This window comes from Pistacia vera, unplaced genomic scaffold (assembly GCF_008641045.1).
Source record: "Pistacia vera cultivar Batoury unplaced genomic scaffold, PisVer_v2 Contig320, whole genome shotgun sequence".
Taxonomy (NCBI): Eukaryota; Viridiplantae; Streptophyta; class Magnoliopsida; order Sapindales; family Anacardiaceae; genus Pistacia; species Pistacia vera.
Genome location: NW_022196136.1, coordinates 2124500 through 2141779, shown reverse-complemented (window position 1 = coordinate 2141779; position 17280 = coordinate 2124500). Strand labels below are relative to the sequence as shown.

The 17280-nt window shown below is 36.2% G+C and overlaps 3 protein-coding genes across 7 annotated transcripts; 1 reads left to right on the top strand and 2 right to left on the bottom strand.

Annotated features, from left to right (window-relative positions):
* Window positions 1-1727: 1727 nt before the first annotated feature.
* LOC116137051 lies at window positions 1728-6154 on the top strand. The gene is given in 7 exon segments (XM_031422740.1): window positions 1728-1873; window positions 2347-2547; window positions 2658-2854; window positions 3006-3113; window positions 3225-4876; window positions 5108-5180; window positions 5608-6154. Coding segments are annotated over 6 exon segments (2295 nt in total). The 5' UTR covers window positions 1728-1873; window positions 2347-2441; the 3' UTR covers window positions 5767-6154.
* A 1837-nt stretch (window positions 6155-7991) lies between these two features.
* On the bottom strand, window positions 7992-9825 carry LOC116136925 (stem-specific protein TSJT1-like). Of its 3 annotated transcripts, none has more exons than XM_031422599.1 (5): window positions 9440-9825; window positions 9110-9359; window positions 8552-8792; window positions 8352-8472; window positions 7992-8202 (listed from the first exon to the last, which is right to left on the bottom strand). In XM_031422599.1, the coding sequence occupies exons 2-5, from the start codon at window positions 9307-9309 to the stop codon at window positions 8003-8005; spliced, it is 762 nt and encodes a 253-aa protein (XP_031278459.1). In that variant the 5' UTR covers window positions 9310-9359; window positions 9440-9825; the 3' UTR covers window positions 7992-8002. The 3 variants fall into 3 exon arrangements, with proteins under 3 accessions (XP_031278459.1, XP_031278460.1, XP_031278458.1); XM_031422600.1 differs by having other exon boundaries at window positions 9110-9314; XM_031422598.1 differs by having other exon boundaries at window positions 9110-9825.
* LOC116136924 (endonuclease MutS2) lies at window positions 9439-15520 on the bottom strand. Of its 3 annotated transcripts, none has more exons than XM_031422596.1 (6): window positions 14945-15520; window positions 12980-13931; window positions 12371-12895; window positions 11226-11687; window positions 9831-10179; window positions 9439-9674 (listed from the first exon to the last, which is right to left on the bottom strand). In XM_031422596.1, the coding sequence occupies exons 1-5, from the start codon at window positions 15433-15435 to the stop codon at window positions 9868-9870; spliced, it is 2742 nt and encodes a 913-aa protein (XP_031278456.1). In that variant the 5' UTR covers window positions 15436-15520; the 3' UTR covers window positions 9439-9674; window positions 9831-9867. The 3 variants fall into 3 exon arrangements, with proteins under 3 accessions (XP_031278456.1, XP_031278457.1, XP_031278455.1); XM_031422597.1 differs by having other exon boundaries at window positions 9439-9639; XM_031422595.1 differs by having other exon boundaries at window positions 9439-10179.
* Between the last annotated feature and the right edge of the window lie 1760 nt (window positions 15521-17280).

Sequence of the window (17280 nt, the reverse complement as noted above, 5' to 3'; positions counted from 1 at the left end):
TCCACGATGAGTCGTGACTTGGAACCTATAATTGAGAAATTGGGAGAGCTTCCAGACTATGAATATGAAGAAATTCATATGGACGAGATGTAATTCCACACCAACAGTTGGGGTTACATGGATGACTTAATGGATAATGATGACATTGCTTGGTTGGACGATGCTCTTTTTGAGTTGTTATGACTATTGTTGTTTATGTACTTTATGAGTTTTTGTTACAAACTATAATTGAATCTTTGTTGTATTATTGTGTATTTTATTTGTTTGGAGCTCTTATTCGACTTTGAATTTGATTTTGTTTGACTTATGTGTTTAATTTGAACTATAGTTGAATCTTGGCTAAATAGTGTTTGAGTCTGGAGACTATAATTTGAATTCAGTTATGTATTATGTATTGTGTTTATTGGTTAATTGAATACTTTGCATTTGAAGTGCATGTTGATTTTAACCAGGTAGTCCATAAAAGTGTTAAAACTAAGATTAATATTGCCGTATTTTTCAAAAAGATTATGACAATGCACCGTATTAAACCGTATATACCCGTACCTATTTTTCCCGTATCCGAATTTTATGGCCGATTTTTATAAACGTTTTTTCACGTTTGTCGTATTATAACCGTAAAATTCCCGTACAGTTTTTTTGTCGTACGTATTTATAACTGGGTTAGAATAACATTTAGTCGTACTAAGTGTATGACACCATATATTAAGGTATCAATTATTTAGTTCATGAAAAGTAAAACTAATAATAAAATAATATATGTATTATCAAAAGATAATTGCATTTTAGATCAAATTAGAAATATTATAATTTAAAAGTTTAGAAATGGATGTCAAAGATAAATTCGTACAATATATATATTATATATATATATATATATATATATATATATATCTATATAGAAGAGAGAGAGAGAGAGAGAGAGAGAGAGAGAGAGAAATTGAAAAGCTATGAGAATTGTTTTTTTATTAAAAAGAAATTAAATAAGTTGCACAATTTAATAGAATTAAGAGATATTCATACAATATTTTAGGGTCTGTTTGGGAGTTTTTTTTCCATTGGTTTTAAGAGGTTTTTAATTAGATTGGTAGTATATTTTTTAGGGGTTTATAAAACACCCCAAATCAGGGTGTTTTGGTTGGTTTTAAAATTTTATTCCACAAATTCTCTATCCACTACAAAACTATCTCAATTATATTAAAAAAAATAAAAAATCAATCATATTATGCACGTCTCCAACCATATTAAATATAAAATAATTTTAAACAATCATAAAAAAAATGATTAAAATCTCATTTCTAGATATTTTCTTGAAGAAATGGAGTTACAATTTTTCAATTATTCTAGATACCGCAAAGAATGACATAGAAAGATAAGAAGATTTTATCACATTTGAAGTTATAAAATACCAATAAGTAGAAAACAAATAAAAAAGTCTTACCTTGTAATTGAAAAAACAAAACTCCTAAATACGGATTGAAGTTTAGATTTTTTTAGACATTTATGTAAATTTATCATATTAAAAAATTGTCAGAACCGTTCAAGGATTGGGTATTTTAAAAGTTGGTAACTAAAAACCTCTCAAAATTAATATGATTGTTTATCTTCAAAACTGTTACGATAGTTTACTTTCGTATTGGCTGCCATAAAACTCCCCATCGGACCCTTACAATACATGTGTTAAGTCCTACTTGGCGACGTCTTTGTGTTACCATGGTCTTGTCCACATATGAACGAGGAATAATTGACATAATAATTTTTTGCCGATTCCCTTCTCTTCTCTAACCTAATCGAACCTCGTCTCATTCTCAAAACTCACCGGCCGTTTTACTGCAAATTCCGATGCCGTACCCGGCAGCTGCCTTAGAAAAAGGTTTTTCTTGTTCCAACTTTATTTTTCTTCCCTCGAATTTCTTTATGTTGTTTTGAACTTCTTTTTAGCATTTGGTTCTTCTTCCGAGTAAATGCCAGCGAATTGCAATATTTTTTTTTTTGGTCAAAATCGAATATCCTTTTCTCTGGATAACACGGTTTCTTGATTCTTGATTTGTTTTATGTACTAATAGGCATTCAACGACATATGTAAGCACTAATGTTGAAGTATAATTGGCAGTTATTACTCATAAGAAGCTGACAGTTTGTTTCTTTTTCTAATAAGGATTATACTTGCTCCTTCGTTAGTTTTCTTTTTTTTGTTTATACCGTGAACATCGGATGAAAATGTCATAAATTTGTGAACTGAACCTAATTGATATATGCATTTTTGTTTTTGTTTTTGGTGAATTTGTGCAAATTTTGAATTTTGAATGGAAAACTCTTACAATTTGTTCTATGTTTTAAATTTAGATTAAGTTAAGTGCTTGCTTATCAACTGAAGCGATTGCATGGAGTACTAGCGTGGACAAGGTCAAACGATTTCGAAGTTTTGATTTTTGCGATAAATGGTTTCTGTGACTGAGTTTTCTTCTGGTAATCCAAACCTTCCATGGCTTTGGATTATTGAGTATTTAGCCAGCTTCAAGCAAGTAGACACGTCTGTTTTACACGGTATGTATGTGCAGATTGAAAGTATGTGCTTAAAGATGGATATGATGGTTTCTTCTTGTTTTGATAGGTTTTTATTAATAAGGGTCTGCTGTGGCTTTTTCATATTTCAGATTTGGTTGAAATGGCCCCACAGTTACCTATGGATTTGGCAAAAAATGCGAGGGAAATGGTTGCTTTTAGATGTTTGGAGGATATGTTTGGTGATACAAATGAACATGTTAATGACTGCCTTTCAGATACAAAGGAGAAAGTTGGATTTGCTTTATCAGAAAGCTGTGAAGATGTTCTTCAACACATACTGCAGGAGGTAATATTCTACATATTTTTTTTCTGATTTTTAATAGTTAGGCTGCGGGCTTTAAAGAAATAAAAATAATTTAATCTGCCATTTCTTTTTGAAATCCTGTTGGTACTGGCTGGTTTTTTCTAAATTTAGTTGTTAAATTCTTGTTTCTCAGACATCGGCATCAGATCTCAAAGTGGATGGACCGGAGTTGTTGAAATGGGATGTTCATCCCTTTATTATGCATAAAAGAGCTTTTATGCCTAAATGTGCTTTACAACAGGTAAAGCGAATTCTTGCTCTATTGCTTTTCTTGTTGCAGGGGAAGGAATAGTAGATTATCAATTTCAATTAGCTGTTTGTGATTGTGCTTTTTATTGTTGTCTACAAACAGCTGAAAGATATGATTCTTGAAGGTAATAATCCGTTGGCTGCCTCCTTGAAGGAAAGTAGTGGACTGATGTGTGTAAATGGGAGTGGCAGAACCCACACTTATGATGTCAATCATAATGCAAGGACATGGAGATTTAATGAAGCAGGCACTCATGTCCAAACAACGGCTATGAATGAGAGTTTGATCCCTCCTACCTGTGAAAATGGGAATGAACTATCGGGAGATAATTCTCATAATACAAATTTATTACCTTCTAAGAGAAACAGAAATGAGTCAAATAATTTGGCTAATGATGAAAATATGGCAGGAGACTTCAATGAAATCCAAGGGGAATTTGATCTCCATTCTAATGTCAAAAAGCTTAAGCTGGATGCAAATTATACTGACCTATCTATAGAACAGAACTCAGTTCCTCAGCCTCATTGTGAGTCGTTAGAAAATCTTCCTGAAAGAGTTGTTGGAGTTAATTAAGGAGAAGGTTGTGATGTTGCAAACCAATCTCAAGATGCAGGCATGGAGGAAAGCCAGTTTCCAGAGGATGGCTGTTCAGAGAGGCTTGGACGGAATGGTGATCTTAATGATGATCAAATCAAGCATAATCAAACAGTGGTTGATCATATTCCTGATAAAATGCCTCAAGATACATCTGGGGATGAATCTATTCAAAATGTGTTAGTGGATGATGTCAATGTTACTGAACCAAGAACATCAACAGAGGCAGCCTTTTTGGAAACTCAGCAAAATGATAATGCAGATGAGTCCAAAGGTCAGACGGAGCCTTTGCATGAAGAAGAAATGTCAAGTGATAATGATGAATATCTGAATGAGAGAATTGATGTTGCCAAGAGGAAGAGTCATTTCTTCAGCTCCCAATGCTTCTTGGGTAATGATTTCCTGGTAGCAAGCAGCTTGACAGAACAAAACCTTTGTGTGAAATGTAACAAAGATGGTAAGTTGTTGGTTTGTAACACTAGTAATTGCCCATTGGTGGTTCACGAGAATTGCTTGGGTTTCCCTGTGAACTTTGATGAAACGGGAAATTTTTATTGTCCTTTTTGTGCATATTCTCTTGCAATTTCTGAATACCTGGAAGCTAAGAAAAAAGCCTCCATAGCAAGGAAGAGATTAGCTAAATTTTTTCATAAGAGTTTGGAGCAGCACCCGAAGGAACCTGCCAAGGAGTTGCACAGAAAAGAGAAAACTCATTCAAGACAAAATGGAAATAAGGAAATTTATGAGAACGGTCACTTGGGAGGGCGAGAACATAACCAAATGAAACAAAATGGCCAGCATGTGTATGATTTCAGTGATCATCTATGTCAGGAAAGTATTGGTAATAGGAATCAATCAGAGCCATGTTTCAATAACAATTTTCCTTGTAGAGAAGAAATGGCAAATGTAGTTAGTGCGACAGTTTGTGTTTCTAACAGAGAAAAGGTAGGGAAAAAGAATATGGTTAAAGAGTGCCCATCTGTAAAAGTGCTTGAAGAACAACAGGATCAAGCACCAGCTAATTGTAGGTCTGATGCTGATAATTTAGCATGTAGAGATACAGATGTAGCCCCTGTGGATCTGAGAGAAGCTGAAGGGGAAAACAATAAGTTCAATATTTCTAATTATTACATACGTGTCCGCAGGCAAGAGAGGCAGTAGTAAGTTTTTTATCCATAGTGCTTCATGACATTTCTAGTTCTAGACTTTTGTCTACCCTTAGACTTGATACTCTTAGAAACATAACGTAAAAATGGGAACCAAAATTGCTTGTAAGAATCATGCTATCTCTTATATTTGCACATGCATGCTTTTTTAAGTAGAAAGTTAAAAGTAGCACATCATATAGATGTAATTTTATTAACAGGTGATTTACATTTTTCTTATTCCAGTACATACCCTGCAATTCCTCAGTTGAGACGAAAACCAATTCCATGGACAGCTAAAGAAGAAGAGATGCTTAAGGTAAGTTGATATATAGGGTTAGGCTAAAGAGCCCCATTTTTTATACAAGTTTTGTCTATATATATATGTTGCTTCAAACAAACACAATGTACAACTAGGGATTTTCTTTCTTCTGCATGTTGTATTGTACATAAGATGATTGAATTTTTTGGTACAAATCTTTTGAAAGTTTGAAATTTAATGTCGTGTATTTTTGCTTTCAAAATTTAAGAATTGCATATAGTACTACATGTGTCGTGTGCTATATCATGCAGGCATTATAATTATTTAGATTATATCAGACTTGCGATTATAAATTTGGTTTTTCACACTATGAAATATGATCTGGAATTCATGGTTCATTGAGTGACAGCATTTCTTTCCATCATTGAAAAATTTTGTTTTTATTATGTATTGTTAAATATTAATATTGCTTCTACTTTTGCAGAAAGGGGTAAAGAGATTTACTACTAGTGTCGATGATAGAAATATTCCTTGGAAGATGATTTTAGAATTTGGTAGTTCCGTGTTTCTGAAAGGTCGTACGACCATAGACTTGAAGGATAAATGGAGAAACATGTGCAAAGGAAGTCCAAGAGCCAAATGAAATGTTGTCATTGCGGTCGGTTTTCTCATGTAAATACATTTTACTATCTTCTCTGCCTCTCTAATCTCATTTCATAGTGGACTGGTGATTAGTTGCTTCTGATGGTTAAACATCATGTCAATATAAATCGGATCTGATATAATGGTATCTAGTTACAACCTAAGAGGATGAGAGCTTGTAAAGACCTGTGAACATCACATTTTTTTCAGAGTATTTTTGTTGGTGAGGAAATCTTGTTAAGTGCATTGCTAGTCACCCAGTTCTTTCCCATGCAGCTCATATTGAATATTCCGTGTCAATTCTCTGAGTAATGTCCACTGTTTAATAACGAGCCTTGAATATTATTTCTTCTCCTTACAGGAGCAGTGATGAATAGTTTGCATTGATCACTTATATCTGAAAAACCTTGTGTAATGTAATCGGTGCAATATAAACGTCAAAGAAGAGCGAAAGGTAGATGAGTGATAGAGCCACTCAAACTTCAGAGCATCAAGCTTGCTGACTGTGAATATGCATTCCCTCTTTTTATCGGTTATAGCGTTTTCTGTGTACAGTTAGCAATTGCATGCAATGTCTGGGGAATACTGTGATTTTAACTAATGATGACAGGCATATTAGGTTACTGTTTAGATTACGAACGCAGAGCCAAACATAATTTACATACTATATGTTAATATATGCACGTTACAGTTTGACTATAGGCTCTTGCATAAAATATATCCATCCTAATCTAGCTGCAAATTCCTATATATTTTTATGTTAAACTTGGCTCACAGCATTTGGCTTTGTTTAAAGTGTACAACTAAACAGATTCCAATAAAGAACAAGTTTTATATCAGCAATAGTGTAAAAATAATAATTCAGGATTATTGTTTAAATGATTAACATTATATAACGGTTTAGATTAATGTCAAAATCACTTAGATGTAAATATCAAAATTTAGGGCACCAATTATATGGTAAAACTGGATTAACAGAGCCCACAGATTCTTGGTTCATACAAGAATCATGACAACCTGAACCATGCGTCTTTCCATTTACTTGCAATCTCTACTTAACCAACTCCAGAATTCCGGCCTTTTTTTACTGCAAATGATAAAACTATGCACAACTAGCTTCAGTTTTATAAGTATAAATTCAAAGACTTGATGGTTAAGGTCATGAAAAGTCATCTAGAAATGGCAGAAATTAAATGGGTTAACTTAGTATATTTAATTTTACTAAGCTCAGGAGTATGCCTCTCTTCTCAGAGAGAGCTTCCAGCTGTCAAAGAAGAAGAATCATATAAACAAGATAATAATATCGATGGTGAAGAAAAATGGGGCATTGGTGGTGGTATTGGTGGCGGCTTTGGTGGTGGCATTGGTGGTGGTATCGGCATTCCTGGTTTTATTATCGGTGGTGGTGCCAATATTGGTGGTGGTGCCCACGGTGGCATCGTTATTCCTGGTTTTAATATTGGTGGGGGTGTCAATGGTGGAGTTAGTGGTGATGGAGGCACTGTGGTGTCTGGCCTTGGTGACGACATTTTACGTGGTGTAAGTTTTGGCGGCGGTGTTGCTCGACCTTGTCATGTCTATTATGGGAAAGGGTTTCTGGTCTGTAAGTTGTTACGCCAGCCTCAATATTGGAATGGTAATGCCTTACGTGGAACTGGGCAGTCTTTCGATTTTGGTTCTAGTGCTCTTAATGAAAATGCCTCCATTAATGATTCAAAGCAAGACAACAATGAGCATGCTAGCAACCAAGAACAGGCTTATGAAAACAAGGGTAAAACTGCAGAAGCTGTAGCACCCAACTCTGGCTGGGCATATCAAAATAGAAACTAATGTACTTGATTGTATGATAAGGCATGCCTTATGTTTAATATGGAATAAGATCTTCTGAAGTCGGAATCAATTTCAGTTGGTTCAATTATATATGGTAATGGTACTATAGCTTTCCAGTTTATTAGAAAAGGTTACAACATTTCTTCAAGTTCTGTAGAGCGATGAAATCCGTTAATGACTAATTTTTTTTCTCAAAATTGCATTTAATTACTTACTAAAAGCCAAAGACAATCAATAGCAAACATAAACAACGTTCTGATAAAGGCATGCAATTACCAGATTTTGTCAAGGCACATAGCCACTCTGGTTTATCAGACAAGAACTCATAAACAAGTTCCATTTCAACTTTTGAAGGTTTTATAACACTAGTCTACAGAGTTCAGTTGGATTTCTCACCAGGCGACACATCATTCTGCCTCGATGACAGCGGCATCTGCCCAATTTGCAGCACTACCAGTGCGTGGAATGCTGCGAAGCCGCGTGAACATGTCCACCTGAAAAGTAACTCCACAAATTTGTCCATCGTCATCTTCACGCACAATTGCTCTAACTTTATGAAGTGGATGAACAAAGCTCATAAGCCCGGTTCCATTCATAAAAATGCATCCTGTGTAAACAAGTGAAAAACATTCTTCAGCAGTACATTGTTATGCTTCTCTGATTGTATAACCTGAAACCAGTTACCCCGGTTTCAGAAATTTCTAATTCAAACGAGCATCAATCAAGGAAAAGGTAAGAAAGAATATTAGAGCTAACCTGGAGGAAAAGGAGCCCAAGATTTTCCACAAGCTTCTCTAATAATGTCGGTGTCATTAGAACATATCAGGGACCCGTCGCCAGCCATTCCCCATTTGAAATCCACGCTACCATCACGGTCCTAGTTAACATTGTGAACAATAATTTAACAATGTTACATGTACAAAAACACTATTGTAAGAGTATGAGATTGAACTCACCCTGGTTGTGAAAAGAGTATGAGATTTAGCATCAAAGAGAACAAATGCAAATTTTCCTTCAAGATCTTTGACGACTTGATCAGGTGGATACGGTGCTCGATCCCTTAGGACCTTATAAGCTTCAATCAAAACCATTGCTTCTGTTGCTTGTCTTGAAAGACCATAGTGTCGCTTAAGTTCACACATGTTTTCTAGAGTCCCAATAAATATGCAAAAGATGTCATCCATGACAACGATAGACCTGATTAAATTCAAAACAAGCAAAGTTTCTTAATATGATGTTGAGAATGGGTTAATTTTCAGTAAGAAAGTTTGAGCTTGCCAGCTTTTCCTTTTAACATGCATATTTATGTTGAAAGTTAAATTTATTTTATTCTCGTATTTCCCGAGCTAAATTCAACTTCTTTGAGCTAGCAGTCTCACATATATCATTCATATTTAAGAGCAGTAAAGGCAAATATCAATTGGGCTTGCACTTCGAAATACCAGGACCGAAGTAGAAAATGACACAGCTATGCATGCATTAAAAACTGAACAAGATCGATTGGACTTCAATACCTAGGAAGCAATGGACTTTCATCTTCATGTGACAAAGCCATGAAATTCCCATTTGAGTGGTTGAACAGGGTTGACTCCGGCCATAGTGACTGAAAAATCTCCGCAATTTCTTGCCGGTTTTTAGAATTTGTCAACCCAGTAGAGGGAAGACTCAATTCCTCAGGTGGGTTGCCAATTGCTTTCTCGAACACAGCTAACATTTTTCCTGCAAATCTCAAGAGTGCTCCAGGCTTGTGCTAAGGCTAGAACTGTGTGTATATCTCAGAATAAATAATGTAAACTTATCTCTATATGTCCTAACCGAAACACAAATGCAGTTAGCAAACTTACAAGAGTCTTGCGTGGGATTATGCATGTGGCAGCTCTAAGTTCTGTCTTGTCATACGTGTATGACATGTAGCTAAAGTAAAGGGTAACGTACAAGGATAGAGCCAACATGTTTTGCTTTATCTTCCGGTGGACTCACCAGTCTGTTGAGCTTTCCAATAAATAGAAATGATTGAACTATTCAGAAAAGTCCAAGGTGACATCTGGATGGATGATGAAGCATGTGAGCATTGCTTTCCTACACCCAAGTTCAAATTTTAAAAGGGACACCCCCCTTTCCAAAAGAAGACTACGAAAAACAGGAGTTATTTAATCCCATTCACATACAAATCAAAATTGGCCAAGTCAGCCAAAGATTGATAAAGAACCTAAATCATAAACACATTATTCATACCAATACAAGCCCATTTGATGAGATAATCATACATATTTTACTTGATATAAGCAACTGTACAACCATAATTCATTGGACTTTCTGGTTCATACTTGGTCACGCGTTGATGACTTCTCAGTATCTCCAGTGCACGTTCTTTAACAACCCCGGTGCCCATACCATGTACAACAAAGAGAATTGAACGTGAGTCTGTTGCAGAGATGGCCATATCGAGGTGGTGAGCAGCTTCTTCTACTCGCATTCCACGGAGATCCACAGTATTTTTGGATGTTTGAACCCGGGGGCCATAAGGTGCCTCTTCATCATTGCTTCCCATTGAATGATTCTGGAACTCATTGCTCTGGTATGCCTAACATAATTTCAGCTTATCATAGTAAGCATTGCAGGATAAAGATAGAAAAATTACCCGAAAATGGCACAAATGGAACTATCTTTATGCTAGTTAAAACTAGTATAACTAAATATCTAAGTGAAGGGAGGAGCCTTTATTTACTAAATCCATGTGCTACAGTTATTAAATGCATATGTCCCAAGGTTACACGTTAAAATCACACACAGATAAAAAAATGATCACATCAATGTATTGGGTAATAAAGTGTATCAAAAAAATCAAGTTCTTTTATCTGTTCGTGGTCTTAACGTGTGCCTTAAGGACACACCTTAAGACAAGTCATAAAAGAATCTACAAAACTGCTAAAGGTTCGCATTGTACTGAGAATAAAATTATGCCATGAAGTTCCAATGATGCACCACATGTCATAGCAGAATTTAGAAGAACGAGAGAATGAAAACAAGCCATAGAGATCTACTGAAGTCTGAGGGGTGGAATGAAAACAATGCCAGTGAGATTCAATGAAACCTACATATATATGAATTTACCATAATTCTGACCATCAAAAAGCCATGTTTCACCAGCAACAGATTTGTGGAAAATACAGACCAAGTAGAAAAACAACATGAATGAAGGAAAAAATCTTTACACAGCAAGGGTGTTGGTGGAATTTCAGATAAGTGTTTTGCACAACTACAGTAATAAGTTGACAATGACATGAAATTATCATCTTCATATGGAAGAAAACATAAGGGGCTGGAAAATGTGAAGATATAGAAAGACGTTAAAACCCATTTCAAAGTCAGCTTGAGAAACCAGTCATCCAATCTATCAAACCTTGGGATGTAAACTAGATGGATTACTTATCCAATAGGAAATAGGTACTCTAATTCATGGTCAACGTATTCTTCCAAAAAAGAAGACTTAACATAAGAGAAACAAATTAAGCAACCAAAATAATGTCTCGACTTTTCTAGAGAACTATACATATTTTTAGAGCTTGAATACAATTATTGGGCCCTTATTAATTTAAGCTTTTGTGTCAAGTAAAAAACTGATCATACCTGCTTTTTCAAATGTGGGGTGGAGGTAGTTGCAGCATTTCTTTTGTTACTGGGAATAGGCTTAATGTTGTTTTTCTTCACACGAACCCTTATTTTACCATATTGGACTAAGATGGTCTCATCATCTCCAGGTGCTTCAACTACAGTAGCCAATTTATCTCCCAAGCCATTCACATGCACTTGCTCCCCAAATTTGGGTGTAAATGAAATGGTAGTTTTTTCACTGACAAAGACATCATCGGCGGGGCGGTGAGCTTCAACAATTGATGCAATTGCAGATTCTGATTTTTTGATCAAAGAATTAAACTGATCAACACTGGCAGTTTTGAGTTGGTTTTCAAACTCCTGGACCACAGTTTCTATCTTTGACTTTGCAGCATTTAGTTCTTGCTGGACCTGTTGTGTTTCCTTTGCCCTGAGAACTGCCTCACGTCTATCTATATCTTTTGCCTCATCTTGAATCTACAACCACAAATTAAAAAAGGGATAGGAAAAGAGATAGAAACATTAAATCACCATAATAATCTGAAAACTGCAAGGAAAATCTTTTGCCCTCAGAATCCAAAGTAACTAAATAGACACTGAAAATTAATGATGAGAATTTGTGAAGACTTTATTTATAAAATATCTGCATGGCCTAGATTTCTTGAGTTCCATCTTGTTTTCAAAACCATATCCCTCACAAAAGCAGATGAAATATATGCTCCTACTCATGTGAAATAATTTGGGCAGCTCATAAAATCCGCTTTTGACCAAGCAGATTGGAAGTTTAGCAAAAATCTTTTAAGAATAAGCAACAATAGAACTTAAACATGGAATCTAGATACAAAGATGAAGGCCAAAATAAAAAAATGGGATCAATGCTCAGTTGTTTGTCTGGTTGTCAACCGTCAAGGTCAGCAGGCAGAGCAAGCCCAAGTTCACAGGGTAAGTTATGCATAATAACTTGGCAATTTAATACTCCCAGTTGGCTCATGTGATAAAGAATCAATCATTTCCAATGCCCAGAACCTAATAAAACTGAATTGAGGTTTCAGATTTAATCTTAACCCTATGTACAAATTCAAAGAAAATCAATATATAAGGAATGTCAAAAAAGAAATAAAAGCATGTTGTTCGGGACTAAAAATTTGTCAAAACTATACCTCATGGTAAAGATCCATAATTTCTACATGAAGAGATGCAGCTCTCCTGGCCTGACTTTCTAATTTGCTTCTTTCCTCCATTAATGATTGATACAGCACACCTTTCCACTGCTCCTGCTCTTCTGGCCTTAACCTCTCCACCCACTCTTTTGCACGTTCAATTATATTTCTATCAAAACCAATTGTTTTAGCAATAGTCAGTGCATTTGAATCACCACGACTTCCCCAAAGAATTCGATAAGTAGGTTGTAGAGTTTCCATTGAAAATTCCATGGCAGCATTCTCAAACTGAGAATCTTTGTCTTTCAGACAGCTTAAATCAGCATAATGAGTAGTAACAATAGCTAAACCAACACGATCTTTCAGATACTGCAGGATACCGGTAGCCAGAGCTACACCTTCCGAAGGATCAGTTCCACTTCCAATTTCATCAATGAGGACAAGTGATTCTCTTGAAACAACTTCCATGATTTCAATAATCCTTGATATATGCCCGCTGAAAGTCGAGAGATTTTGTTCAAGAGACTTCAAACAAAGAAGACAGAGTTAGAACAAGCTACAAAAAGAAAACCCTAAGAAATTATCTGTTATAACAAGGTAAAATGCTACCTGATGATCCCCAATATCTGCAAGAACAAGATCAAACCATGGAAGCCTTGGGTTGTTCTTAGAAGGCAAAAACATGCCAGCCTTTGACATAAGAGATGCCAGGCCCAGAGTTTTCATTGAAGCAGTTTTCCCTCCTGTATTAGGTCCTGAGATCACAACTACTCTGGTCCCATGCTTAACTTTTATGTCTATTGGTATAGGAAAATCAGAAACACCTTTTGACAAACTTCCAATATTCGTTACACCATTTGTCACTTCCAACAGGGCTGGATTTCTAGAGTTGGGAGAAACAACAGGTGTTAAAGGGGAAGCAAGGAGCAGTGGATGTTTAATACCTTCAATGTTTACTGATAAAGAACAATTGTTTCCACAGGAATTAAAACCCTCATGATTCTCTGAACTTAAAACTGGACAGACCCCATTCATCCACTGAGCATACCCAGCTCTTGCAAAAGCAAGATCAACTTCTAGAACTCTATCGAGTAAATATTTTATCTCAATTTCAGATTTCGCTATTTCCGATGTAAGCAGGCTTAGAATGGCCATCTCCTCGGCTTTCTCAGAGTTTGAAAGCCTTACTTCCTTATTGTTCAACTCCACCGCATCTTTGGGTTCCATAAAGTATGTTGCACCAGAACTACTAACATTTAGAATTGCACCATCTGGAAGCAAATACTTGAGAGAAGCCCTAATACCCACACACATCCTAGAACGACGCTTGGTTATTAGAGGCTTGTCAATGCCACCAGCCTGATAAATTTTAGCTGATACGTCCTTCAATAAAGAATCCAGATTTTGCATGTTCCTTTTCCTTTCTGCCCTAATAACCTCTAAATCCTCACTAGCTCTGTCAAGGATAATTGAAAGATTGCAGTCAATGCAAAATCCTATTTTTTGCTCTAACCCCGTCTGAAAATTGCAACCCTTGAGTATCTCAAGCAGAGGAGAATACCTGTTCAGAATACAATCAGATAGATGAGACCACATGAAACTGCTCTTCGTTACTAAATTGGATTTCATGAAGCCAGCTTTTTGTTCTAGTTTTTTTTAAAAAAAAAAAAAGAAATAACAATGCACTCCTTATGCAACAGTACCTTCAAAATGATTTTCCAGGCCATATTGAGACACAAGAATCCATCACTATTGTAAGACCTATGCCTCTCTCCATCTAGTGTCAAGCAAAAAAGATGACCTATCCACAAATGCATTAGATATATTACTTACACAAGATCATTTTACAATAAGGCCTTCAAAGCACACGATGCCTAATACAAAAAATTATATCCCTAGCATATGAACGCGCTGAATTAAGTAGTTGTCTATCATCTCAAACATAAAGAACATTAAAATGTTACCTTTTTTCAGTCTTAATTAATTCTAGCAAAATACTTAACAATCTAAATAGAAATTTTGAGCAATAAACTCTTTCCAGAAGAAAAAGAATATACCATTTTCCAATCAGTTAAAGCCTACTTGATATGCATTACAACAGAGGTCCACCATATTTCTATTTCTTGCTAGATCACACATCTTTTCTGTTAACCCAAAAATCTCGCAAACATGCTTAGCAAACTTAAGTTAAAAATTAAGACTCCCTCCAAAAGTTACAATCTTTGGAAAGTTAGAAACTCATCAAACACTAGACTAATGCCTCAACCATTTAATTGGACTAGTTCGTCAAATAGTCAATTAGCAAAACCTTCAGACACCAGAACCATTGAAAACCCATAATTCTAACATTTCTTCATACGGGGGAACCATTGAAAACCCATAATTCTAACATTTCTTCATACGGGGTATAATTTAAATAATCTAAAACACAAAAATTACTTACTCTTTCTGTACAAATATTTCTCTCCGTTGAGGCCATAAACTTGACACTAATCAACCAACAATTTATACATTTTAAATGTGAAACAATAACAATAATTAAAAAGATGAAGACAAAGACTATGATATTAATACCTCTCCGAAGAATCTCCATTCAGAGCCGTTGCCTTCTTTAGCTTCTCCCACACGGCACTGACCTCTCTCAGTGTCCTTCTAACAGCACAAATTTCACTCAGAGAAAGCAACTGACCCGAAACAGCGGAATTTATAATTCTGGAGATGTCTTCGATTTTAGACAAATCGATCTGCTGAGATTGCATGATCGCCAGGGCGGCCGAAGTCTGATTCAGAAGATTCTGGCTCTGGTCTGGGGATTTGCCGAAGGGGATTCGGGCCTCTCGGGCGACGGAAAGGCCCATGGAGGTCTGTGTGAAGGAGGAGAGTTGGTGGCAAAGCGTGGGCCATTCCAGGCTTCTGAGGGTTTCTTGTTGGAGAGATTCAGAGGCGCTGGGTTTGGGCGAGTTCGCGAGTGCAAGAGTGGTGGATTTGCAGATAAGCGTGTGGTTGTGATGACGAAAGAGGATTGGAGGGTTTTGGAGGGAGAGAAAGTGATTGGAGAGTTGCATTGGAAGAGCAGTGGAGATTGGAGAAAGCTGTAGTTTCCGCTATATTGTGTCTGTCTTATCCATTTCAGTTCGAAGGGTCGCACGGCTCTGTGTTACTGTTACTGACGTGGCACCATCTGGGTTACGAACCTATGAATTATGATTGGTAGAGAATGCCAACAAAATTAAGGGCTCCGCTTTGGTTCAAGATTGGGAATACTACTCTTGGTATTCCCAAAAAAGTTAAACAGTAAAATACTCAAAATCTCTCATTTTTGGGAATATTATTTTTAATATTATTTAATTTTTTTTAAACCCTCTAAATTTGTTAATTTAATTAAATACCTCTAAATATTTTTTTTTAAATTACAAAAACACCCCAACAATCCATATTTACCAGATTTCGGCCCCCACTACCAGAAAATGGCCAGAATTTGGTAGGATGGCGCACTACCGGCTGAATCTGGCCGGTAGTGCGCCAATCTAGCCTTTTTCGGCCAGATCCACCGTGGATCTGGCCGGAAAAGACCAGATCTAAGGCCAAAGATCTGGCCGTTGACGGCCAGATCTTTGGCCGTAACACTCGGTCACGACGGCCAACAAACGGTCGTCGTTGACCATCAACGACCACCGTTTGTTGGCCGTTGTTGAGAGCAAATACGGCCAGATCTGGCCTTTTCCGGCCAGATCCACCGTGGATCTGGCCAGAAAAGGCCATAGCGACGCATGACTGACAAGATCCAACCGGTCATGCGCCCATAAGGCGACTCCGGCCATCTCCGGTGGTGGTCGCTGGCTGGGGGTGTTTGAGGGTGGGTTAGGGGTATTTTTGTTAACTTTTAATGTTTTATTATAGGGGGTATTTTGTAAAAAAACAAACATAAAAGGTATTTTATTAATTTATAAATTCTACATCGTAATACCCGCCCAATTCAACTTTTTTTTTAACTTTTTTCAAAAAACTTTTCCCAAAACCCCCAAATTTTGAACCAAACGAAGCCAAGATGAAAGAAATTCACGAATTCAATTCTGGAACTTTTTCAATATCACGGGTATTAATAAATTAACCAAATTTTAGAAACTGGATAATTTTAGGCGAATCTTTAATCCAAATTGGCATAAACTAACCCATACTAATTTCCGTGAAATCCAATTCGTCTTTCTTCCAACGGAATACATTGATAAAATCAAATAAAGTTATTTTGGTTTATGTTTATAATCTAATTTTATAATCTTCATCTCCGATGTGATAATTTGTAATTAGTAGGTGAGACTCTTAATACGTAGATAAAACTTATTTATGAATAGATTAATTACAAACTACCATATGGAGATTGTGATAGAAAGTTGTAAGATTGAGTCGTGGAGTTAACCATACTTTTAAGCAATACCTATATGACCTCTCATGTTATGTGTTGGGCTGTCCACCTAAGTGTGGGCTTTAACAGAATTGGCTTGCAAGCCCAAAGCCCAAAACAAGTAAACGAAAAAACAACACACAAAAGCAAATTTACCTTCTGAAAAGTGCAGCCCCTCAGTGTTGAAAGGAAGAGTGTAAAAGAAGAGAGAAAATGGGGTTTTTTGGGGGGCTTTAGGAGCTCAAATCCAACGGTGAAACTTTCTCTGATTTCTATGAAATTTCAGTATGTTGTTGATGGTAATCCGAGCTTTACATCAAACGGTTTGCATCGTCAACTCTTCTCCTATTTTGTTTTGTTGTTGAGAAACCCAAATTTTGCGTGGATGTACTTGTTAGGTGTATGCCCCTAGGAAAGAAACTTGCTATAACCCGTTTATTTGGTAGTGAAAGTTTTGTATGTGTGGTTTACATCACATCGTGGTATTTCATGTTGATTTGGTTGTGTT